This window comes from Diplotaxodon limnothrissa, linkage group LG5 (genome assembly GCF_057381915.1).
Source record: "Diplotaxodon limnothrissa isolate DT_005_m linkage group LG5, D_limnothrissa_male_GT1.1, whole genome shotgun sequence".
NCBI classification, from domain to species: domain Eukaryota; kingdom Metazoa; phylum Chordata; class Actinopteri; order Cichliformes; family Cichlidae; genus Diplotaxodon; species Diplotaxodon limnothrissa.
The window spans coordinates 18,760,574-18,787,190 of NC_140600.1; the positions used below are offsets into that span (position 1 = coordinate 18,760,574).

The 26,617-nt window shown below is 37.6% G+C and overlaps 1 protein-coding gene across 6 annotated transcripts; it reads left to right on the forward strand.

Annotated features, from left to right (window-relative positions):
• Window positions 1–2,199: 2,199 nt before the first annotated feature.
• On the forward strand, window positions 2,200–26,166 carry znf740a (zinc finger protein 740a). Of its 6 annotated transcripts, none has more exons than XM_085353208.1 (21): window positions 2,200–2,481; window positions 4,873–5,035; window positions 5,246–5,428; window positions 6,039–6,185; window positions 6,818–6,938; window positions 7,180–7,263; window positions 9,349–9,432; window positions 11,238–11,321; window positions 11,811–11,894; window positions 12,376–12,459; window positions 12,887–12,970; window positions 13,620–13,703; window positions 16,175–16,258; window positions 16,632–16,715; window positions 17,109–17,192; window positions 17,598–17,681; window positions 18,862–18,945; window positions 19,347–19,430; window positions 21,601–21,684; window positions 22,167–22,285; window positions 23,030–26,166. In XM_085353208.1, exons 2-21 carry the CDS (start codon window positions 4,991–4,993, stop codon window positions 23,201–23,203), a joined length of 1,965 nt encoding a protein of 654 aa, XP_085209334.1. In that variant the 5' UTR covers window positions 2,200–2,481; window positions 4,873–4,990; the 3' UTR covers window positions 23,204–26,166. The 6 variants fall into 6 exon arrangements, with proteins under 6 accessions (XP_085209334.1, XP_085209333.1, XP_085209335.1 ...); XM_085353207.1 differs by having other exon boundaries at window positions 2,200–2,477; XM_085353209.1 differs by lacking the exon at window positions 17,598–17,681 and having other exon boundaries at window positions 2,200–2,477.
• The last annotated feature ends 451 nt before the right edge of the window (window positions 26,167–26,617 follow it).

Here is a 26,617-nt window from a genome sequence, read left to right on the forward strand (position 1 = left end):
ACTCGTATACCTACCTAAGCATTACTATAGGCCTGCCTGTTCTCATGAAAGCCCGCCTTTTCATGGGAACGGTATTCCCTGATGTCTGTGGCCTCTGTCAGTGTGATAACACAGCCTGCCACAAAGCAAAAATGGTTCAAGAATGGTTTACGGAGCACAACAACAGGTTTGAGGTGCTGACTTCAAATGTTGACCTCCAGTCCAGCATCTGTGTACAAACAGTTCCCATCCATGGAGGCCGCACCTCGCAGCTTACAAGACTTAAGCTTGATTTAGACTTCTGCAGGAAATTTATGTCCTAACTTACATAGTAACCGGAAACTCCTTTTATTCCTACAGCGCAACCATTGAAGTCATTGTGATATGAATTGACCTGACATGTAGTTAAATTCCTTGGGAGGCGCATGTCAAGTTACGTATAAGGTTGCAGTGTAGGGTTAAAATGGAGTTACAGTTGTGACACAAGTTATGATATAGATCTGATGAAAAACTCTAATTCACATGTTACAATTAAATCTGTTGCTAACATCTTGGTGTCAGATACCACGGCACACCTTCAGGTGTCTAGTGGAGCCAATGCCTAGATGAGTTAGGGCTGTTTTATCAGCAAAAAGGGGGACCAACACAATATATGGCAGGTGGTCATAATGTTATGCCTGATTGGTGTATAAACTGATGTCTTCTACCTGTGATGTAAGGTAATCCAATTACATTTACATATTTCTATTTTTATATGGCATCAGTTCACAACAACTGCCTCAGTGTGCTTTACATTGTAAGGTAAAAACCCTACAGCATTAGAAAAAAAACAACAGTCACATGAGCCTCAGGCTATTACCTGATATGAGCACCACAGCCTGCTCTGCACCACTCCAACGATAGTGCATTACTGTAAACTTTACCACAAATGTGCAAACTAACCAGATTAGCCTGCACTAAATTGCACTAAACTGTCTAGTAAACTACTTTCACGAAACCTTGTCTTTAAATACCACCAAATTAGCATTCATAACACATCATATAAAAACCACTATCTTTAAAAACACAAAAATTTAAATAGATCATTACAAGCATGAGACTGTCCCCGTGTATATACTGTATGTATAGTAACTAGCTATTCATCCTTATTTATTCCACAATTTATCCCAACATCTTTGGGTCACCGTCACCATTAAACATATAAATATCCCATACATGCTGTTAATGTTTGTGTCATGCTGCTGTGTTGCTGTAGTCTCCACTGTTTGTCTATTCTGTTTACACTGAGAGCAAAGGGGGGGAAAGGAGCTCAATTCCTTGAATGTGTACACAGTCTTGGCCTGTTGCTGATTTTAAATTTCCGCTTCACTAAAAGTTCACTTGCTGAACAGTCCTTTCTTTTGAAAGTAACACTCATCTTCCTCTCGTCTTGTCTTGCGTGCATATTAATTTCTAAAATGTATCACGTTAACGTTTTTGTTTGGGGTTTTTTCTCTCTCCCTGGGAAATACAGCGAGGAGAGGAGGAGCTACAGAGGAGGGGTTTGTGTTTGCTCCTCCTCTGTAGCCAGCTACTGTAGATGCTGAAACACCGCGACCGCTACCTTACATCTGCACCATGAACACATCACAGGGATGAGAAAGAAAATATCCTAGGTGTTGTGCCAAAATAAGTTAACAAATTAATAAAAGGTAATAATTTTCCAAAGAATTTCCTGCCTACACTAGCCTACATTACCAGTAAGGCTAGTTTTATGACACAAGCTACAAGATGCGATAAACTATAAAAGCCAATAAGTAATCAATGATATCCAGCATTATATTATTAATGAAAAATAAAATAATCATAGCCTATTCTAATCACCGATTGATATAGATTAATTAGAGGAAATGTGTTTAATTCAGGCTAATGTGTAAAGCAAATACAAAAGGAAGACTCAAAGTGCAGAATGAAACTGACTAAAAGAAATCAGTGATCCTTACACTACTGACAATGACGTCACCAAATCTAATATTGCTATAGGAATAAAAGCTGCAGGGTCCACAATAATAATAGTAATGAGCTAGTGATGGTTATTAATTTGGCCCCATGTGCACTTCAGCCAAGCATGTGCAAAGCGGCAGCAGACTGAGCTACTACTATAACCCTCCGGTGTTTGTGTGCACGTCCCTGTTTTCTGTCATTTTAAGCGCTCGCTCCTTTTCGTCTGCGTCTCTTCAGTCGTAGTCTGTATCTGCTGCAAACTCAGAGACCAGCAGCACCACAACAGTGTGGAGTGGGCGTCAAAATCCCCACGCCACTTATGAAAATGGACTGAGTTTTTGTCCGCCCTTTCGAGCCAAGGCTCTCTTGTTCACGGGGAGCTGATAGAAGATGACCCTTTTCTCTTCGCTTGAGGAGGCTTTGCTGCTGTGTGGGGGAGTGGGTTACATCCTGTGGCGTTTCCTGTGTTTGTAAACTAGACGGTACAGAAAACGTCGGGCGAGTGAAGCAGAAGGGTAGGTAAATATATTCTCATTTCTTCTCAGATGCTCCGCGGATTCCAAATGTGCATTACGCGGTCTGGTAGCTTTATCTGCAAAATCCACCGTGTGGTAGTAGAGCAAATGGGGGTTTGCACAAAATTACGGCGTCAATGTTAGCTCTCGCTAGGCCGCTAACAAATGTTAGCTTATTCGTCGGGAGGGGGAGGCACTCGCTGCGACGGCCATCACGAATGCCTTTATTACTCAGTCTTGTCTTGAACCGCTTTAGCTTATATCGTAAGAAGCGTCGTTTTATAAAAAAAATAATAATATTATTATTACATAAATCTAGCAAGATATATACTCTCGCTTTGCAGCTGTGTTACATCGGTGACCAGGTGGGCTTCAAAATTTGCTCGATTACTGGCAGTAACAGAGTGGGCGAGGGCGCCCGCGAGCAGCTAGCTGATGTTAGCTAGGTTGTTCCAGCATCAGCAGAACTAATGATGGGTTGGGTGGTAGTTTGAAGGCCACTCGTCGGTAAAGCTAATAAATTATATTATAGTCAGTATAATATAATAATATTGGCTCATTTAATTTTCTCCGCCATCACAAAACACAGCTACTAAAAACTGAAAATAACTATGCGACGTGTTCGTGTAGTGTTTTAATCAGTGTTGGCTGATGTTAGCATTTCGCTAGCTGTCTGTTTTCCTAGCAACGTTAGCCCTTTTTAGTTAACCCACGCCGATGGCGAAAACCTGTTATAAAAAATATTGTTGGCCACGGTTAACCTTTATAGTGTTGCACAAGCGTAGCATTTAATCCGTATAATGGTGAGTATAACAACGATCCTTCAAACTAACACAAAACCCCATGAGAACCCCTTCACAAGACCGAGCAGTGTTTCTTTCGGTAATTTAATGGCCTCCTCGTAACATTCGAGTTAACAAACCTCGTGTTTAAAAATACAAAACGCACGTTTAAATGCAAACGATCAGCGTGGGTGCAGTCGGAGAACTTTACGTGCTTTTTTTACTTTATTTAGGCTTATAATTTATTGCATTGCAAGCACTTTTGCATTAGTCTCCAGCAGCACACTAATAATCACCCTCGCTCATATATATTCCACAACAGCTAAGGTTTTCTCCATGATATCACCCCAAGTTGTACTTTACAAGGGGATTCATGTAATCTGAGTTATTTCCTTCAAAATAATAATAACCTCCCCTGATAGACTCGCACCCACGCAGCTGCTTCTTTTGTGCTATTAAATGTTGAATTCTGGTTTGTATTTTACATGTTTTTTTTTTTTCTTTTGTTACCTTTCGTACTTAACATATGTCCTGCACTACCTGCACTATAAATGATACATGGTTTTTTGTTTTTTAAAGAACTTCCCATGTTTAAGTGTTTGGACATGCTAATTGTCTCATCAGTCATCCTGGTATTTTAAAATGTGATTTGTCTGACTCTGCTGTAGTTTCTCTGCAGTATGCCAATCTTCACACGTTTCTGTTTTTGCACAAATATATACTTAATTCTGAAGACCTGAAGGTTTTACACAAATTGAAACCAGCTAGACTAAAAATGACCTTTCATGATGCCTTACAAGAGTTTCGTATTTATTACCTAGAGCAAAGTGGACCTTTTTAGATTGTTGGCGCAGAGCTTGTTTTTTTTTTTAAACTACTGGGGAAATTTTCATAACCAAACTTCATCCAAATACATACACCAAAAATTATCATTTGATGTGCACTAGGCTTACAGTATTTAGTAGATTAACAGAAATGGTTCTCAAAACACGGAGCTTTACGATCCTTACAACCTATGCAGCATATACTGCATCTATATGCTGCACATAAATGAAGTGATGCTAACTTAAAATGTGTAAGAATATTTAGTTGTTATAAATTTGCATGCATTGTACTTAAAGCTACTGTAAAATCGATGCTATATGCATATCACTTAAATTCACCTCCACACTAATGTCTCAACACAGACAAATCTAATATGCAGAACTGGGAACAAAACAGATTCGAATTGTAAATTTTCGCACCCATATTAATGATCTCTTGCAGTCATAATCATCTCTGTCTGAGTTTTTGTATTTTTACTTTTTATCATAATGCTTTTTATTATAATGCATACTCATCTCATCTTTATGAGATGAGTATGATATCTGATCATGATTTGGCGTGTTTATTATAAAATGGGGAAAAAACATAGGTGTAAGGTAAAAATATAGCACGATTAAGTAAATCTTAGCCACAGTTAGTAAACCCTTTATGCAAATCGTCCAATCATTTGTCCAAATGAGACACATTTCTGTATTATATTTCTTTGGCATATGTAACGGTAAAGACAGCAGGTGCTGCTGTTGTAATTTAATGTTTGTCTGTTTCATCCACATCCTCCTCTTCCTCAGTTTTAATGCTTGATGAGTGAGGTGGGTGTGGCTTCCCACCAGCCCGACCATCCTGACTGACGGATCTCTGGATGACCTTGTCCCCACCCCTGCCCCTGCGCTCACATATACAACAGCAATGTCACATCTGCCCAGCAGCTCAGTCCGCGACCATATGAAATGGGTTTGTTTTAAGAACACCAAAGTGGTGACAAATAACTTTACTTGCAGTCTTGTGTCACTCAGGATGTTGTCGTTGATGACTGCCAAAGCACATTGCGTGCTACTCGCAGTATTGTCTTAGATGCAGATCATTTGAAATTGCAGACTGCTGATTTGTTGAAATGCTTGATGTGTTTGGTAAAGTGTTGTTGTTAACTCTCTTTCTTTGCAGGCGGGGCTGCTTGGCTGCGAAGCGGTCCTGTCCAGTATGGCCCTGATGCAGGCCAGCTCCATGGCCGCTCCACCCAAAAAAATGATGGCTCCACTTGGCCATGCACCACCGCAGAGAGAGGGACCTGACCGCGCTCCTCAGAGCCATATGATCCTCCCATCTGGAATGAGCTGTCCACCCCTGGTTAGGACCCACGTGGGAAATGTGGAGTGGAAATTGGGCTGTTTTATGTTGTGTTACTGATATTCTGAAGGGTGTAAACACTTGGCACAATAGGTCATCCTATTGTGATTTCTCCCAGTTTAAAACAACTTTTGCTTTCTGTTTAGCATTTTAACTTATAATTTAGATTGGATATAGATTGAAATTGTGATGGAAAAGGGAATTAACCTAAGCACTAACAAGTTATACTCAAGGGTGCGTAGTTCGTTCCCTTTTTAGCCCATTTTCCTTTGTTTTCCACAACTTAGAAGTTTTTTTGTTTTGGCAAACGAAACTTGCAATTACCAGAAAATTAAAGAGCACTTATCAGTTCTCCATCAGAAGGTGTGCCAAATGGTTTTAAAGTATGTAATGGTTTAACTAAAATTTGAAAATACAAACCTCAACTGTTATATGTGACCAACCTCTGCTTCCAGCGTTGGCAGAAATGGACATAATGGCTAAACTGCATCATTTCAGCTCAGTAATGTCCATACTGTTTTGTCTCAGAGAGCACTTTTAACACATTCTTAAAAATAGGAAATAATTAACTTTTTTCTTCTTCTTTTTTTTTTTTTGTCTGGCTTGGTAGCTTATCCGGAAGGAAGGTGAATTCCAAGCTCCCCGCCTGCTGGATGAGAAAGAGATGAGGGCCAACGAGGACATGCAGCAGAAAAAAAAGAACAGGAAATCAGTAACGCCCTGTAAAGTGAGAGAACAAGAAGGAAGGGGAGGGAAGGTCAGTGGCTCTGATTGCTAAATAGGGAATTGTCTCTGTTGCGTCTGTTAATTTTTGCTCACTGCAGAAAATGCGCCCAAGCCACTTTGTACATATTTTGTAGTTAAAGCATTTAACTTTATTCGAGTGCGCCTGACTTGGATCTCTTGTGTGCACATTTTGTTTGTGTGGGGGTGGGGGGAGGAGCTCAGGGAAGATGTGGAGGGGGTGGAGGATCTCTGGAGAGGAAAGAGGGGGAGGGGAGCAGAGTGAAGCAGAGCACAATAACTGCAGTTGTGTGCATAACAGGGGGAGCAGTAACATGAGGGCATTAGGCCATTGGAAGGGGTTGTGGGGTATTTTGTCAATTCAGATGTAAATGACGTAGTTTGAAAAACAAAACAACCTTTTATGTTGTCTTCATTCATACTGCTGATTTTAAGGATTAGTGGTTATAAATGACTCTCATTTTATATCTTAGGAGAGTAATAGCTATAGGACTGCACTTGCTGACATTTCACAAAAATTAGAATATCATCCAGTTCTGATCAGTTGGACGGGTGCTTTTTTGGGGGGTATAACTGAAATGTTACTACACAATGAAGGTGTAGGATTTAAACTGTTTAACCACTGTTCTTGACCATTCTCCGTAGGGCGCAGGTGGCGATGAGAATGGTCCATCATCCAAAGTGCAGAAAAACTTTATTTGTGATCACTGTTACGGAGCGTTTAGGAGTGGATACCACCTCAAAAGACACATCCTCATTCATACAGGTATGGTTTGTGTTTGGAACAGCTCAAGTGCAGTTAGGCCAGGACAGCCTTTATTGCCTAAATATGTGAATGACTTGTTAAAAGAGGCTTTGAAAGCTTGAGTTATACTGAGTCTAGGAGTGTGCAGCGACTGTGAAGTTTTGCAATGGCCTGCTTAAAACATTGTTTGGTAATAGCTTTTGCCTCACAGCCACTCGGTATCTGTGGGGACTTTAACTAAAACTGGTGCTCTTCGGTTTAGGGGAGAAGCCGTATGCTTGTGCCGTATGTGACATGAGGTTTATTCAGCGTTACCACCTGGAGAGACACAGCCTCATTCACACGGGTATGCGTCTTTTAACCGTACCCATATTACATAAGTCTGACTACTTATGTAGTCTGTCACTTAAGTCAATGGACAGATGCTCAGGATTCATTTTGTCAGTGGACAGTAATTTCCAACAAAGCCACTCCCAAAATCTGTTCACCTCAAAATGTTCAGTCTGATAATTATGTGTTCCCAATAACTGGAAAGTTTACAGTGGGAAATTGAATACTGTGTGGTCCAATAACCCCGAGTCCACTATTAAAAACTCTTACTTTTTCAGCATTTATAACAAGTTTTCTTCCCTCTGGATTATATTTTGATCAGCATCAGTTGTAGAAGTATTTGCAAAATTTTAGCATGTATATTAATTTAGTCTAACAGAAATGATGATACAAATTTCTCTGTGCTCAGTGTTAGATTTAGTGTTTAGAGTGGGTTTTTTTTCGTTGTCTTTAGTTGCACCTTTTTCCTTTATTTTTGTGTGTAAATATTAAGATACATTTTAGTAGTTTTCTGTTTTAACATTACAACTGTAAACATAATACAGTCCATTTCAGTCAATAAACTTGCACAGCAGAATCTTTCTTGCTTGTTTACAAATTTGACCAAATTACAAAGACTAAAATTAAACGCCTGTGTATATTAGTCAGTTTTGTAACACCGTATTGCTGTTAAACAATTCATTTTTGTCTAAAATCCAGGTTATGTTATTCTAATAAAGTAAAATGTGTTTTTGTTTTTAGTTTATTTTGGCTAACTCTACCGTAACCCTGAAGCAGAGTTCAGCTGTAGGTCTTGTGGAGGCTGAAATTACTACCAAAGCTCTGAAGCTTAGCGAATAATTACCACCACTGCTCAACCCATTAAAACAGCAAAGAAACAGAGGAAAAAAGGACATAGCAGTAGTAAGGTGAAGTCAAGGTGTGTAAAATGAGATGGCTTATCTAACAGATGAATAGCCAAACAATTGCATACAGCATCTATATTTTGGTACAGCTCAGGAAATTAGTCTGTGTTGTGACTTTGTGCAAATTCAAACTGATTTGTTGGGTCTTGTTTCCAACTTGTTGGCTCTTTGCTTAGACTTTGGCTGTGTTTCCTTTTTAATTAGCAAGATAAGCATTTCTGATCTGGACTTTTGTTTGTGCAGTGCTGTTTGATCCTCCCAAGATGTCTGTCTGACACACTTGTCTTAACATAGTTTGGTTTTTTTTTTTTGGTTTTTTTTTTTTAATTTAAACTTCTTCATGGCAGATATACCCATGTTTTCTGATGTTACCTTATGCAGTACAGCATGTTACAGTGCAAAATGATGGAACACAAGTACAACAGACCACATTTGACTACCCTTTCTTCTATACCATCCTTTTTTTTTCTTTTTCCCAAATATCTGCCAAGACTTTCTTGCATGCAGTTCCTATACAAGTTTCAATTCAGAAGCAGATATATGTTGGTAAACGTTCTCTAAACGGTTGTTTAGAAACCAGCAGTATCGGTACATAGATGAATGATTTATTGTTTTTCCTCCCCAATATTCTTAAATTTCTAAATGACAACACCCACAGTTCTCTTAAGACTTTTTGATAGTGGACTTAAAAGTGGAGTTAGACCTGTGGACCTGTTTCTGTGAATTTGAATACCTGAAAGCACAGACTGCAAAACATGCAATGCATAGTTATTTGTGCATGTTTAAAATCATTTAAATAATTTTTGTATGTAATTCTTTTTTTATATGTAGTAAAAATGACTGCATGGACATCAAAGGACTATGTTCTTAGTTTTTTTTTTGTTGTGTTTTTTTTGTTTTTAATTATATAAAATATAAACTGAGGATTTTATTTAAAAAAAATACTTGGATTTTTTTTAAAAACCTCATTGTTTTATACTATGCACTATGTGCAGGTCAGAGCTGCTGCCCCATTATTCCCCCCGTTTTATAAATGTAATTAAAAATTCACTAATAATCTTTAAGAGTAACCACTTGCACTTTGTGGCAAAATTGCATCTGTTCTTTGTTTTCTACATTATATATTATATAATTTTTTATATAATCGCTTATTTATTAGAATGAATAGCTAATAATTTTATGCTCTGTGTGTGTAGGGGTGAAGCCGTACGCTTGTTCCATGTGTGACATGAGATTTTTCCAGCGTTACCACCTGGAGAGACACAGACTCACTCATACGGGTATGCGTCCATTTACCGTACCCAGTTTAACTTTTAAAATCAGTTCTCTGAAATCAAAATTTATGCATTTAAAATCAGACACAAACAGCTTACAGGTAAACATGCAGCTGGGAAACGGCCTTTTATAGTTTTGCTTTTGTTTTGTTTTTTGTAAAAGGAGAACATTTTTTTGTGGGATTGAACTTTTGAGTAAGTGTTGAAAACATTGTTTAAAGAGCCCTTTAGGGTATTTGTTGTACCATGAAAGGACTGAATTTTAATATATTCAGAAGAGAGGAAAGGGAAAGTATATCATGGTACAAAAATGCATCAGCATTTGATTTGCTTTATTTCAATCATTTAACGCTTGAAAAAGACACTTCAGTATACATCAGAATGTTAAATTACATGCACACAGCGACAGATATTAGCATTTAGCATTGCCCAAAGTGGTGGACTTGTCAAAGTACATAATCCCTCTTGTACCATTGCTGTGCACAAAAATCTTCATTCATGCAATTTTTAGCCAAGGGACAAGACTTTTGTACCAAAAAAAAGTTGTCCAAACATTTGAAGTTTCCAAATGTGCTCCAAGGGTTTGATCTGTCATGTTTGAACTTTAGCTGTATTTGGGTAAGTGCTCGTTGTGAAGAGCAAAATAGACAACACCTTTGTTGAAATGAAATTTAAAAATAATTGACTGTCATCTGAGAATAATTTCACTTTATTAACATTTTTAAATTGTATGTACATTTTTTATTTTTTATTTTTTGTGGTGAATCTCTAAAGAACAACTAGTGTACGAAACAGGAAGTGTTGACTCAAACAACTGGGGGCTCTATTGGGGTTACCTGAAGCCACAAAATATTGGCCGTCCCTTAGACGTCAAGTCATCACACACAGCCAGTGTAATCCCGGATTGATACTCTTTCTGCGGCTTCACTTCGGGCAAAATGAGTAAAGCTTGCCATCAGCTGTTGTTTATAGCTGCATAGTTGTGTACCAAGTAATCATGAAAAAAACAGACTTTTACTTATTGATAATTGACTTAGTTGATCTACAAACGAAGATTGAAGAGTTCAATTAGTATTTTTTTTGTTCTTCTTTGAAAAGTGACATTTCAGTAATGTGAAAATATTGTTTTGTCTAAATTTCACATTTCTGTTAACTGTATGAGAAAAGTCATATTTAAGTAGTTGCTTTGATTTGGCCATGGTATATTATGGGAATAGTCCTTTGATGTCCACATTTTAAATGTAAACTAATGGCTGAGGGCTTCATGTTTCTAAGCTGTAACTGCCTTGCTTTTTAATTAACATTCATACAGTTACTCAGTTGCGTCTCTTGTAACTTTATGGTAGAAAGCAGATTGTAAGCTTTTGCAGGCCATCATTTTGGTGTGCAAGAAAGAAGCACGCATCTAGCAACGTGTTTTCTTAATTTTGCTGTAAATGGAATCAATGTACACTGTGTGAGGAAAAACCATTTGCTAAAAAATGCTTTGTTTCCACGAGTGATGGTTAACTTTGGAGAATGTTTGTGCTTCGGCTGGCCGGTGTAATCGCGCTCACTAGTTGTCTCGTTGCTGACATGTATGGCTTATGCCCTGTTGCTGCTTTTTTTTTTTTTTTTCCTTCCCCTCATAGTGCTATTCAGTTTATTTGAAAATGAGCTGCCCCCCTTTCTTTCATTGATGGAATGTAAAACAAATCGCTGTTTGCATGAAGCCTGGTTAGAATATAAAATGCCTGCTAAAGTCTTGAGTAACTTGATACCTTCCTTTGAAGGAAGGTCTTAGCTAATATGTTGATACTTTGTGTATGTAGGGGTGAAGCCGTACGCTTGCTCCATGTGTGACATGAGGTTCTTCCAACGTTATCATCTGGCAAGACACAGCCTCACTCATACTGGTATGCGTCTGCTTACCGTAGTTCATTAGGTAGACGTGTTTTAAGTGTCTTAGCTTTCTACCTTCATGCATCGTGAATAGGATTCCAGCCCCCCAAAAAATAAATAACATGTTGAAGAGCATGAGGATGTATCCAGACATGTAACAGGAGGATGGAAAAAGTGGTAAACCTTTAGTTGAAATCTTGCATACATAGTAGGGGTATGCAAACAACCTCAGCTTTTCCCCTGCTGAAAGCTCTACTTTATCTGTACATTTATACCGTTTTTGTTTATCTTGTTTTTTTTTTTTTCAAAATTTCACTGAAATAAGTCGAGTGTTATCATAGTTCCTATAACCACTGCTAAATCTAAATTGTGCGTTGGCTTCTCAGGCCGATTGGTATAATATGTGAAACAAAAAGAAGAGCTATTGTAAGGGAAGAGTTGTGGTCATGTGTTAAAAATTGATGCCGTTTCTAGCTGATATTTACAAACTTTTATGTGTGTAGGGGTGAAGCCATACGCTTGCTCCATGTGTGATATGAGATTTTTCCAACGCTACCACTTGGCAAGACACAGCCTCACTCACACGGGTATGGGTCTGCTTTTTTTTTTTTTTTTTCACCCTGTCTTGGTGCCCAAATACCCAATTTTAAGTTTGCAGGCCACTCCTTTTTATAGGACCAAATACTCATAAACATCAAGCATTTTTAACTGTTGAGGCATATAAGGAGTGCATTTCAGTTTTCTACCTCAGTGTTACAATAACAGTCATCTTGATGAGTACTTTGAGTCAATTTTGGCTCTCAAAAAGCTTGTTGGCATGAAAAGTTTTAAGTTTGGCAAAAGACATTTTTGTTTGCTTGTTTTTTTCCCCCCCCACCACCCACCCTATTTACAGACATGTTAACAGATTATGAAATGTTAGACATGTGCATTTAGTGTGGCACTGTACTGATGCCACTGCTTTTGGCATGTCTGGATACATTATATAAGTGAGTCCTTGAATTCATTGTGCTTATTTTATTATTGTTATTACTATTATTTTCAAAGGATTTTGCTCTGTGTGTGCAGGGGTGAAGCCATATGCTTGCTCTATGTGTGACATGAGATTTTTCCAGAGATACCACCTGGCAAGACACACTCTCACCCATACGGGTACTAAGTTTTACTTGTCCCTCTCACTTAACACCATTAGGGCTTGTTGATATTTGTTTGTATGTGTGTGAATCACCTACCCGACAGACACAAAGCAAGCTGTGATTTATTTTTATTTATTTATTTATTTATTTTTGTTAGTTCATTTTCTTGACTGTTAGACGCTAAGAATTAATAGTTTTGTCTTTTCTGTTGTGTACGTTGTATTTGCTAACTGCTGTTAGGGTTTATGTGACACGTTTTTCTGTCTTGTATGTTTAGAATTAGCTGGTCATGAAAGTACTTGCTCTTGTTATTATGTAATATTGACTAGTTTATGTAGATTGACAAATTTTGTGCACATAGTTCATGAGAACCTTTTTTTTTAATTTTTTTTTTATTATTATTATTTTTGTCCCCCCTAAAATTTCACACTGTATGCGTTTAGGGGTGAAGCCATACGCTTGCTCCATGTGTGACATGAGGTTCTTCCAGCGTTACCATTTGGCAAGACACAGCCTCACTCATACTGGTATGCTTGATTAATTGTTCCCCTTTCACTGTGAAACCTGATATATTTATAAACCATATACTCATTTGTTTTATGTTGATTTCACAGTCTTATATGATACTATAATTATCACATTGTTGGTAAATTAATTCCCCCTCATAAAAAAAAAACAATGTTTAATAGAGCTTTTAGGCTTTGTTGGAAAACTGTCCACAGAAAAAGTGACTCTGTCAGTTACCTTGTTTTGTGATTAACACTGTAATGGCACTATTGCATGGTTATTCTTGACTATTGTATATTGAATGAAAGATACACTACACTAAAAAGCCTTTAAATTGCAGACATTGGTAGTATAAAATGTCGTTTGCAAGTACCTGTTTCCCCACATCTGGAGAAACTAAATGTTGGTGATTTTTCTTTTTTAATTATTATTTTTTTAGTGGGTAATCGTTAAGTTTCAACCAAACTTTAAGATGTAAAAATCGGTTTCTTTGATTATTTTTGATTTCTTAATACGCCTTTTAATGTCTGTATATTGTTAGTCTTTTCAGTGTAATGTGTTGTCAGTAAAAAAGCATGCTACAATAGTTAATCTGTCATTTATTTAAGTGGTGTTCATCACTTTCACCAGTGTGTTGAAATACATCTGATGTTGTTGTGCTGTCTTTAGGAGTGAAGCCATATGCTTGCACCATGTGTGACATGAGGTTTATACAACGTTACCAACTGGAGAGACACAGTCTCACTCATACAGGTATGCCTCACTTTTTAAATCTTGCCCCCCTCTCACCCTGACTTTCCCTTGCATGTGCCCACAAATAATGTTTACATGGCTGCTTCAAACTCGAGTTTGTGTTGCTTTCTATCACTTTTCTGACAAATGCTAATTTGTCATGATCTACCTGTAAGGATCTTCTGTAAGAATTTGTGTAGTAATATTTCCCCCATACTTTGTATATGAAATGACATGATGACTATAAAGTGAAAACTCAGTACCTCTCTAGTGTTTATTTAGCTATTAAAGTCATAATTATGTGTACTTTTTTTTTTTTTTTTTTTTTTTTTAACCTAACAATTATTGTGGTAACTCTGTTTGATGCTTCGGCAGAGATGGGTAGTAACGCATTACTGTAATCTGATTATGGGTTTCAAGTAATGAGTAAAGTAAGGGATTACTATTGCAAAAAGTAATTAGAGTACTGTTACTTTCCCGTAAGCAGCCTGCGTTACTAAACTGTGATTTTGTTTGTGAGAGTGTCTGATGACAATGATAAGCATACGACGTCCGTGGCAGCAACAGACATGTGTAGATCAACAATGGATAATATGGAGAGAGTACGACCATGCAGCGTTTAAAGCTCCGAAGTACTGACATTACTTTGAATTTGATTCCGTAAAAGTGACAAAAACATTAGCGTCCGCTGTACACTCTACATGCGAAGAAAACTTCTTTCAACAGCGAAGTATTAAACTTTAAATCTGAGCAAGCACATAGCACGCTGCCATGGGAATGTGAACTTCACAGAGAAACCCCTGGATACCCCCTACTGACATGACCGCTGCGTCACCGAGCAAACCTTCACTGGCCCCACTCACTGGAATATGCAGAAAATAGGTTTAAATGTTAAACAAATTTCTTCCAGTCAGAGACAGTTGCATATAATTGAATTTTTGCTTGATGCAATGTGCATAAAGTTAAAACACTTTTTCATTTGATTCAAATTTATATGATGGATAATGCAGAAAAAGTAGAATTAGGCTGAAAGGTCTATTGCTTTATCATATATTCAGGTTGTGTATCGTGTGGGGGTTTTTTTTGGTGGGGGGGGTATTTGTTTTTTTGTTTTTGTTTTTAAGTAACTAAGTAATAAAGTAACTAATTACTTTTGAAAATAAGTAATCACTAAAGTAACTGGATTACTTACAGGGAGAAGTAATCAGTGATTGGTAACTAATTACTGTTTTCAAGTAACTTGACCAACACTGCATTTCTAAATGAAACATTTGTGAAAAAAAGTAATGCTAGTTTATTTCAACTGTTTATTTTATTTTGTGGAATTAAACTCAAAATGAAAGAGCATGAAGGTGGTGAGTCTGCAACTAATGTTTTTATTCAAAAGTACAAAAGATGATATTGACAGCTATGACATTGTCATATTTGCATCATTTACAGTATGTATCAACTTTTTATATTAAACCTTGTAAACTGTGTGTGTATGGGGAAGAACAGAAAAAGGAGTTGTATTACTTGCAGCTTTGAATATTACAGTTAGCCAATTATCTTGATATAATGAAAACATTTCTTTTTTTTTATTAAAAGATGAGTGGGCTTTTTGTTTTTTACATGTTGATACTGAATTTAAGATTTGTTCATTGGGAATTGTTGTGCAAATTTACAAACTGAATTAAGGGGTGTAGGTTTTGTGGCCTTGTTGGAAGAAGTGGGAGGGGACTTTAAGGGAAACATTATCTTTTCAGTTGATGGGAATGTCACTTAGATCGGGACTGCCACTATCCAGGCCAGTGTTTGTTTGTCCCCCCCCCACATAATCGTGTCATTTCACATTCAAAGTGATGGTCAGGAACTAACACAAGCTTCTCTCTTTTAAAAAAAAGCTGTATATTTCCAAACTACAGATTTCTCTTATGGAAGATAAAGTTAATTTGTGCTTCGGTGCTAGGATAGGTTCTGTATGATGATTTTCAGAGCAGTTTCCTGTTAATTCTTGCTCCGCAAATGAATGTGCAAACTTAATGTCTTGTGCAGAGTTGTTTGCCAACTGCCTAAAATTGTCACACCTTCTGTGATCAGCGTGAACAAATCTATTCCAGAAAACCTGTATGTGGTATGTTGAAATTACACGATTAGAAGCACCCATTGACATAGTGTGAAAAACTTTTTGTTGTGCTAGTTGGAATGTGGACTTCAATTTTCAACCCAATTTTTTATTTCTATATATATTTTTTGTCATTTTGATAGGTTTGGTTTTTTTGGTTAGGAAAATTTTAATTCTACTTTCTGCACAGAGGGCATTGTCCTTATTATTCAGAGATGCAAATGTTTTCAATTGGAATGACAGATTATTAAAGCACGCTGGAATTTCCAGTTTAAACAAAGCGCTGATAAGTGCAGCCAAACTTTACTAAGGAATTAGTAAAGTTTAACATGGATCAATTTTGGCAGTTGAGTGTTTTTATGCTAAAGCTGGTACTTTGTGTGTATAGGGGTGAAGCCGTACGCTTGCACCATGTGTGACAAGAGGTTTTTTCAGCGCTACCACCTGGCGAGACACAGCCTCACTCATATGGGTATGCGTCTGCCAATCTTAAAGCTGTCACAAAATTAGGATGCTGCTACATGTGTATGCTTGAGCTAGTCTTGTAAATCTGTATTCAGACACAGTTTATGATAAGATTCATTCAAAGTATAATTTCAGCTAGATGACATTATCAGCTCATGTTTAAGTGAACTTAATAGCCCCTCTGGGAAGTTTGTAATTTGAAACAAGCATCTTAGATTGTACCCCTGTAAGTTACTTCAGGGGTATGACATTGGTTATTAACCACAGATATCAATTTAATCCACACTGGCACATTTAATTTATCAGGCATAATTATAGATACTTTTTTTTTTCTCTGTTGTAGAGAATCAAAAATAATTCTCTTGATGCTCTGCGTTTAGGTGTGAAACCTTACGCTTGTACCATGTGTGACATGAAGTTTTTTCAGCGTTACCACCTGGCGAGACACAGCCTCACTCATACGGGTATGGGTCCGTGCACCGTGCCCATGACATGTGTTGTTAGCAAGTGTGCACATTTAATTTAGTTAGTTTGTCTTATTACTTATATTTAGGAAACATGTCATGTATAAATATTATAAACATTTTCTTGTCTTTTGTTAGCTGTCAGCAGTCAGAATCAACAGGATAACCATAATTCAGTATTTTGCTGCTTTGATTTTTGTTGGCAATTATAATCTAAATTTATTTGGGGGGAAAAGTTCTGGTTTTGCATGAATTGGCCACTGTGTGGTTAATAACCAATAGCTTAAATATTTTTTTTCTAAATTAAAAAAAAAAAAGGAAAGAAAGAAAATAAAGGAAAAAGAGCGAGAGACCGTGAGGCAAAGTAATATAATATTGCTACTCTGCGTTTAGGTGTGAAACCTTATGCTTGCACCATGTGTGACAAGAGGTTTTTTCAGCGCTACCACCTGGCGAGACACAGCCTCACTCATATGGGTATGCGTTCACCCACCTTACCCATTTCACTGAAATCAGACTGTATGTGCATTTTGTTACGAGTAAGCTGTTTATGCTAGTTACTTTAAAGTGGCCAGAAGAATGATGTTGATGAAGCCTACCCTACATTATGTTCATAATTGTAACGTTTTATGTGACTGTGAGGAAATACAGGACTGCAACATCATCAGCTCATGTAATGTGTTAAGCTGTGGATTTGAGAATTGGTTCAGTTTGTATTCTTTACTGGAATTGGATGAACAACAAGTTACAGCTTTAAAAAAAGGAAATTAATAATAGTGGTTAACAACCCATCAATTCTGAATAAATTAAGTAATTTGCTTATTGATGGATTGTGAACACAAAAACGAGTCTGAAAATAATACCTTAATGCTTTGCATTTAGGTGTGAAACCTTACGCTTGTACCATGTGTGACATGAAGTTTTTTCAACGTTACCACCTGGCAAGACACAGCCTCACACATACGGGTATGCGTCAGTGCACCTGCCCATAACACTTTATATTGGTCACTGTCACACAGCTTTTATTGTACCAATATCAAGTATTACCAAGTACCACCAGTTTACATCTTGCATAGCTATATAGGGAAATTATAGAGATGCACCGATTGCAATTTTTCTTGGAGAATCCGGTTGCTGTACACACCTACCAAACAAATCAGGTTCAACAGATTTGTATAACAAGACAAATGTCAGGGCCTGCATCATTTTCCATTATCCTTGTAACTTCACCACATAACGGGTCATTGACTTTTTGTGTTTTTCACTTATCTCCATAATTTCCCTTGATATTAACCTCTAAAAATTGTTGCTTATACCGAGGCTCCTGGTTTGCAGATGGCTCTGAGATCTGGCTAGCTTTAGTCACTGGGATCAAAGTGATTTAAGTCTCAAACATTTTTGTGGTGATCCTCCCCAGTTTAGTTTGCCAAACTTTGTGCCTTGACTCACAGTGAGGAACTTAGATGCTAATGACATGTTAACGTGTGGCTGTGACCATGGATGTGAATTGATTAAGCATGCATGAAACTCATTAGTAACCCAACGTATGGGAGCCAGTCTGGGCAGACAATGTTGGAAAAAGGACGATTCTGCTCCTTCATGAGTCAATCGGTGCATCTCTAGTAATCTAATTAAAATAATAGACACCCTTTTGAGCACATAGCATCTTTTGAAACAAAATTAACTGTAGAACTCTGGACTGTAGAGACATTTGGCTAATTAGAAAAATCAGAGAATCTTATTTCTTGTGAAATCCTATTTCATTACTTGCCTAAAAGGAGAGATCAAAATGCTTAGTTAGTATTAAGACTAAACAGGGGTCCTGGGTCCACCACACACATCTCCACACGGTCTGTCTCCACAAACTGTGACAGTACGACCATGCTTTTATAGAAAGTGATGGTCTTTATTAAAGTTTACCCCGAGCTTCAGTTGTAACACTTTGGAGTACTAATATCTTGATTTATATAGATAAAATGGTCCATTAACTGATTTTTGTGGGTATCTAGTGTTTCATGAAGAAAACATTTGGCATCTTTGTTTTGCATGCATTGGCAAATGTGTGGTTAATGAATAATAGCCTAGATTTTTATTGGTAACATGGAAACTGAGGTAAAGTAATATAATATTGCTACTTTGCGTTTAGGTGTGAAACCTTATGCTTGCACCATGTGTGACAAGAGGTTTTTTCAGCGCTACCACCTGGCGAGACACAGCCTCACTCATATGGGTATGCGTCCACCCACCTTACCCGTACTACAGTACTTTCATTATGTTAAATATAGGGACAGTTACTATTATTCTTACTAAGTAGTGCACTTATCTTAATCAAGGCTATCCTGTATTATCTGTGAAAGGAAACATTATTACAAATCTTGGCATGTACGTAAATCTTGGACTATGATATCATCAGCTCATGAGATGTGTTTAGCTGTGGATTTGAAATTTGAACAACAGTTTTAATGTATTCTTAATTGGATTTAGAGCGTAATCTTTGGCTAGATTAAACAAGTGAAGCATGGTTAACAACCCATCAATTGTAAATTGATGTTAAAAGTACAATATTGATTGATGGATTGTAAAACAGAAGCTCAAAGACCTGAAATTAACATATTGATGCTTTGCATTTAGGTGTGAAACCTTTTGCTTGTACCATGTGTGACATGAGGTTTGTTCAGCGTTACCACCTGGCGAGACACAGCCTCACTCATACGGGTATGCGTCCGCGCACCTGCCCTTATCACATTTCATACAGTACTGTGCAAAGGTTTTGGACAGTCAAAATAAAGCAAGGCTATTTTAAAAGATGATGCCACGAATAGTTCATTTTAAGTAACTCCATATAAAGACTTCATATTCTGCCTGTTAGTTATAGGAGAACGTGCCACAATTTTCTTGTCTGTATCGACTGTTTCAGCGCGTTCTCTCCATGTAATCCCAGACAGAGGGCATCTGTTGTAGAATATGATGTTCATTTTGTCACTGATCTTAAGTTCTTTGTAACTGTATTTATTTAGGGTTGTTTTACTAAAGAATGAATTGGGCCAATCAGACACCTTAATCATAATATTGTTTGATGTAAAAAAGATATTAAGAACTCGAGTTTCTAAACTTTTTCACAGTACTGTAGATGACTTTTATTGTGTAATATAAAGGGTACTTCTGTGTAGTTATAAAGTAGGCACATTGTTTAGCACTTCTTAGGGAGAATACTTTTGGATCTAAAACAGTATTTTATTCCCCTAGGGGTTTGGTTAGTTGCTCCGAATGTTTGAATTGCCATTGTTCACACTTTTTTTTTTTTTTTTTTTTTTTTGTAGTGTGTTTGGTTAATCTAATATATGAACTGCAGAATATCTGACCAACACCCTCACCCCATTTAAACCTGGTTGTGATGTGTATCTGGATACATTATCTAGATCAAGAAAACCCTGTGTATTATAATTGGATGCCAAAGGACCCTGAGGGGTTTCCAAGGCTGCCAAGACATCTAATTTTCCCAGTGTGTCTTCAGTCTTCCCCTGGGTCTCCTCATGCATTGAAAAGTCTGAAATTCTTGGCCTACAGTGTCCTGGAGGCCCTGAATCACCTCAGCTGGGTTCTCTTGGTTGAGATAAGGACTCTGCTCTGAGCAGCTCCCAAATGGCTGGCTCTTTGTCTAAGGCTGAGCCCTGACGTATGTTGGAGGCTTATTCCCATCATTTGTATCTGTACTTTTTTGTTCACTACACACAGAACTTGTGTCAACGAGTAAAATCTGATATTTCAACTTTAGAGCATCAACATTGATGAAAACAGAAACACACACACGTACTCAGTAGCTGGGTTGGTATTAATACCAGGAGATTTAAACAGACCCTGGAACCAGCACTTAATCATGTTTTCCCGATTAAGAGCAGTACTGATCATTTAGTTTATCTGTTGAAAATGCAATTAATCTAAAATGTTAATCCAAAGGTCTATGGATCAGATTTCATTAGACAGATAATGTGTCCAGATTGCATACATTTAAAGTTGTAATACCAGGTGTTACTCTGGGTTTGTTGTTGAGAAGGCTTAAAGCTTTTTGAAAGAATCTCCTTATAGGTAGGGTTTGGTCATAATCATTTCAAACCCCGTTCCAAATCCAATACCTGAGATTGCCAACAATCAAATGTTTAGAACACGAAACACATTTTGTGTACATTTTAGTAATTTGTCCTTAAAGTCTTTTGATTCTTTTTAATCAAAGGTATGAAATGGCAATTCTGATACTTCTGTGTCCCAGTAATGGGTGCATTAGCTCTCACCCATAGCCTAAACCACAAAATAAGTCAAATTATTTTTTTTATATTAGCTCAATGTTGCAAAATCCAATTGTCACTGACAAACCAGTGTAAAACAACTAGGTTAAACATAGTCCCAGTTACCAGTTCTACCTTAACTACCCTCATTTTATTTTTACATTTATGATTGTAGTAATTTAATCTGTAATCTATTAAAGTATTTGTTACACTACATATTGACAAAAGCCTCAAACATGAGTAACTTAGTTAAATATCTATAATATTAGTAAAGAGGGGATATGGTCCAACATCAAATTTGTAAACCTCAAAGGGAATAAATACTATGATTTCTATTTATTATTGATGCACAATGACTTTAATCTTATACAGCACACAGGACAGGCTTTGGTGATATTGTTTCAAAATGTGTATCTCCTGTATTATGTTAAAATCTAACTGAAGTCTATTAGTTTATCCAATGGTCGGAGCTGTGTAGTTGCAGTGTCTAAACATTTTGGCGTTATGTCTGAAAAATAAAGTACAGAGTGCATAGTTAGGTTGAAAGTTGTGTTTGTTGGACTTGTGAGTGGTAGGGCTAATATATTGCTCTGTGTGTGTAGGGGTGAAGCCGTATGCTTGTTCCATGTGTGACATGAGGTTTATTCAGCGTAACCACCTGGAGAGACACAGCCTCACTCATACGGGTATGCGTTCCTCTACCGTACCCTTATTTCGGAGAAAGGCACTGGCGCTTGAAACATAACTGGGTCACAACAAACTCGAGTTTGGATTGTCAAGTCATTTGATGGGATGTTGAACCAGTCTCCAAAAAAAAAAAGAGAAAAAAAAAAAAGTTGCCCCAATTTGTGGGCCCTCCATCATGTGTACATCCGGGCCACAAAAACATGAAATTCCACTTTGATCTACACATAATGAGTTGATGACGAGGCCTTTTTAGAACATCAGTTATCAGATGCTGAAAATTCACTGTTGAAACTTACTAATAAGGGAGTTGTTTTTTGTTTTTGTTTTTTTCCTGACGTTTTTCTTTTTAAATTTTTTTTTGTTTTTTTAAGTGTTGGAAATTTAGTCTGCAAAGAAAGATTTAGTAAGTAAAAATCTGCCTGCAGTTTGGTACAAGACGCTAAAATTGATGCATTGACTTTGTATTTGTGTGCTCTTTTAGGAGAGAAGCCATTTGCTTGTGACATGTGTGATATGAGGTTTATTCAGCGCTACCACCTTGAGAGACACAAGCGTGTCCATAGTGGAGAGAAGCCTTACCAGTGTGAACGGTGCCAGCAGGTATGTATGAATAAACACGGCGTACACGCGTGAGGTGTCTTACGTGCTGAATTTCAAATTTGGACTTGAGTGGGTCGTATCAGCACCACCAGACTTTTCAGTTCCTTTAGACATCAGGCTGTTAAGTTATTTTTCTTAAGAGGTAAGATTCTCATACTGCAGATGAGCTCCAGCTCCACCGCCTTTGACTGCACCTAGCAACAGTAGTCCTTGTTTTGCTCTGTGGCGAGCTAACTGAAGCAGCACGTGCTGTGGGTTATGGTTTGAGTGAAGATGGAACTAGATATATACGTTAATACAGAAATAAATACAATTATCAGTGAAAGCCACAGTGGGTCTAGCTCATCAGCACAGACTGAATTCTTAGAAAAAAAGAAGAGGGGTTCTCCACTAGTGATTTGATCTTTGCCACTATCGATGCACTAAAACTAGAAATGCTAAAATATGCTGCCATATAAATACTTGGATGGATTGATGGCACTGCATCTGGATAAAGTCTATATATAGGGAACAACTGTTTTTCCACATTGTTAGTCACTTTTTTGAAATATTAGGGACTTCTCTGCATTTCCCACTCTTTGTTTGCCCTCTGACACGCCTGAGTTTAGAGTAATCATGTATGGTTTAAATTCCTTCCTTCATAGTTCCATTTTACTCTGACATTTTTAATTTTATCATATTTTTTAAAATGATGACCTTGAAATTGACCTGAATTTGACCGTGTCTAATATTTATCTTTTGAAGAACTTTTCGCGCACAGACCGACTGTTGCGACATCGGCGGTTGTGCCAGGGGCGCGGCGTAGCCAAAGTAGAGAACCAGCCCTGTTGCGAACCACGCCCATATCCCCAAGAACCCCCACCGGCACCCCCAACCTGGAGCCCCCTGCATCCACCTCCGGGTCGACTGGCGGTCTGACATTCAATCTTCTCTGGATCCACAACACCTCCAGAGACGGGACAAGCCACAGGGTTTCTTCTCAGCTCTGTGCAGAGTGCCATCACATTCTAGCACAGACTGATCTTGCAGCTCGAGTCTTGGGATTAATAACGACAGCGGGACATTTGTGGGGTTTTTTTGTTGACTTTTTACTGTGTTTCTGTTTCTTCCCATTTTTTAAGATGAGACTTTTCTGTGATAAACGGTGGTCCTGTTTTGTACTTAATCTATTTGATTTTTGCAAAAAAAAAAAGTTTATTGTTCAAAAAAAAAAATTTGCATTTGGTGGTACTCGGACAGGAAGCGGTTGACTGTGTGATGAGGTGGAGAAGAAGAGTATTTGAGCTTCTTTCTAATTTTTTGTTGTTGTTTATTCTCTTTGGCCTGGAAAGGATCATAAAAGCATTTTAGGTTAAAGTTATTAAAACTGAACTTTTCTTCCAGGTAAAGTGAGGAAACTATGTTGGCATTTCATGTACAGACCGGAGTTTACTTGCCTTGTATCAGACAGTGTTAAGCATAAAGACAGGTCATTGAAAGCATCATCATTATTATTATTATTATTATTATTATTATTATTACTGTGTAAATCTGATGTGATGCATAAAGTGTTTCCTGGCTTTTTCAGCTCGGAAGGTCCAGTTTTAATGATTATTTTGTAAGAAAAACAAGGTGTTGACGTAAATTGGAATTTGGCTCAAATGCAGTCTTTGGCCACCGTCACCATCGTATCCTGAGAAAACCCGAGTAACTTTGTGTGACATAAAACTAATATCAATAACTGTAAAACCAGGACTTCCAAGAAACGAAAGTGCGACCTGCAGTCGACGAGATGCGCACTTAACGTGTGTCGGGTCCCAGAGCGTCACACACAGGACGGCAGACTTGGCGAGCCCTCCTTCATGTGTACTGAGGGCGTGTGGTGGTGTTCAGCTGTAAATATACAGAACATGTATAGAGATCTGCAGCACTAAAGCAGGACATTTCCTCTGCTCGCTCATGCTGCATAGATCCTGGTGTATAATGATGCAGGTTAGCCACTTTTGAAGTCCAGTGATGTTTGTACAGATCACTTTGTGAGATTAGTGGGCATATACAAAATCTTGTGGCCTTAGTATGTTTCTGTTGTTTTCTTTTCTTTTCTCATCTGCCTTTTTCTTGGCCGTTTATTATTGTGGATCAGATGTATTTACTAGCCTTTCGTCATCATCATCATATTATTATTATTTTTAATCCTTAAGCTGTCGTGGTTACTGAATGTGGATGGATTCAGTGGCGCTGAACCAGACTAATGTGCTCTTCTGTTTAGAAGTCATGTTTATGGTGATAACTGAATATTTTGGGTCATAGCTACTGGTGATGGTGTAACACAGAATATAATCCTTAAAAAAAAAAGGAGGCCCTTGCGCGTGGCGGTCCGTGTGAGAAGACAGTCGTGCTACATTGTTTTCCACGCGGCGGTGCTTTGGCTGGTCGCAGGCCACGGCAGGATCAACACCTGCTTGACTCTGCCGCACACCTAACAACTGCTTTTTCATCCAGACATTACTATACAGTTGGTGTGGAATAACGGTCACGTCTTTGGGTTTAGCCTTAAGTTGCGGATACACAAATAGTCATTGTAGTACTAAATGATAGCGTTACAAGCGATTTCTTTTACCTTTTGAACTTTTGAAAGTACTCGGTACAGCAAGGAGTGGCCCCACGGGGCCCGCTTTGCTGCTTTTTAATGACTTTCTCAAACACGCTCCTTTCTGTGACTGGTAAACTTGTGATCACGTCGTCCTGTTGTTTAACCCAGAAATGTCAGTGCAGACTGGGGCGAATAATCTGTTGGTAACTACGGTCTTATTCGGATAAATAGTGAGTGGTCCAGATGACACTTGTGGAGATGGGAGTCCCGCCACGCTTTCTATGGTCTGTGAATTGTAGGATGAAGAGATGTTTGTGTTCGATACAGAGAAGTGGAAGACTGAGTCGAGTGATGTTTTACCAAAAGTATTAATGAGAAGCTTTCTTTAAATGGTCCATTGATTATCAAATCTGTGTGCACAAAGATGGGATTCTGTTATCAGCGGCTTGGCCTTTTAAAGAGCAGAGGAGCCAAGTTTGAGAAATGAAATCCTCTGCTGTGGAAACACTATTCCCAATCTGTGGAAGGGACACTTCTGGTGTGAGCACATACTGAAAACGGCAAAAGGGCAATACAATATATAGTAGACGTCACTTGTTAATACGTTTTTGTCATTCACTGTTTTTAGTATTCTCATTGTTAAATGCAATAGAACCCTGTTGTAAGATTGAGGTTTTATTTTCTTCTTTTTACAGACAGATCAAAGGAGGCTTTTATTTTCTGTTTTTTTTGTCTGCGAGTTTGTCATCACATTTTTGATGATTGTTTCAAGGACCTTTTTTATTCTGATGAAATTGTAAACACTGGAGTGTAAGGAAAAAAGACAAAAAAAGAGATGGATATTTTTGTCCTTCAATCTGTACTAGATTTTAGGTTTTAGACAAAGCCTATTTCTCCTGAACTTGACACGAAAGGCGGACAGAACAATTTGGATCAGTACAGTTGAGAGCCCAGGATGTTCGGTGATTTTTGACACTAGAGGCAGTAGTACTGCAAGAAAATGTTTTCTTTCTTATACAAAGTCCCTGGTATTTGTAGTAAATTATATTGACAATGGTATTAGATGAACAACAGCATAACAGTAGCTATCACAGATTAGTTGTTTTCTTTATTAGTCTTGCATGCAGAGTTATAGTCCTCAGTTAAGATAGGATCTTGATATTGATTATTTTGTGTAGGAAAATGAGTGCATAAGAATAACTTCCTAAAAAAATGTTACAATGATTAATGTAAAATGGGCTAACTAATATGTACCCTTGTGATCCAATTAGTTTCAACTGTATGAAAATCAGAGGAGAGGCTTCTTACTATTATGCTGAAATAATAAAAAAAAAAAAGAATTTGTAAAGGAATATGATTTTTTTTTTTTTTTTTAATTTGTGTGTTTTTGATCTCAGGTAAGTTAAAAAAAACACTTCAATGATATGTCACTTGTATTTGATTTAACATCAAGGTGGCTCCATGTTTTGTTTATTTTAATGTAACTTCTACTTAATACATTTTTATTTATTGTCCTTTTGACAGAGATGATTTCCTCTGGTGTTTATGTGAGCTTATTATGACAAAGGTTGTAACCCATAGTGAAGAGTATCAGGACAGTCACAAAAAAGAGGTTATTGTGATTTGTTCATGCTCACATTGTAACTGGTGTTCAAAAGGTAGAGCATGTTATTGACCTCTGTTCCTACCACCTGAATGTTGCAGTGGCAACTGAGAATCATCAGTCCAGGCAATGTTTTCAGTCTTCTGTTGTCCGGTTT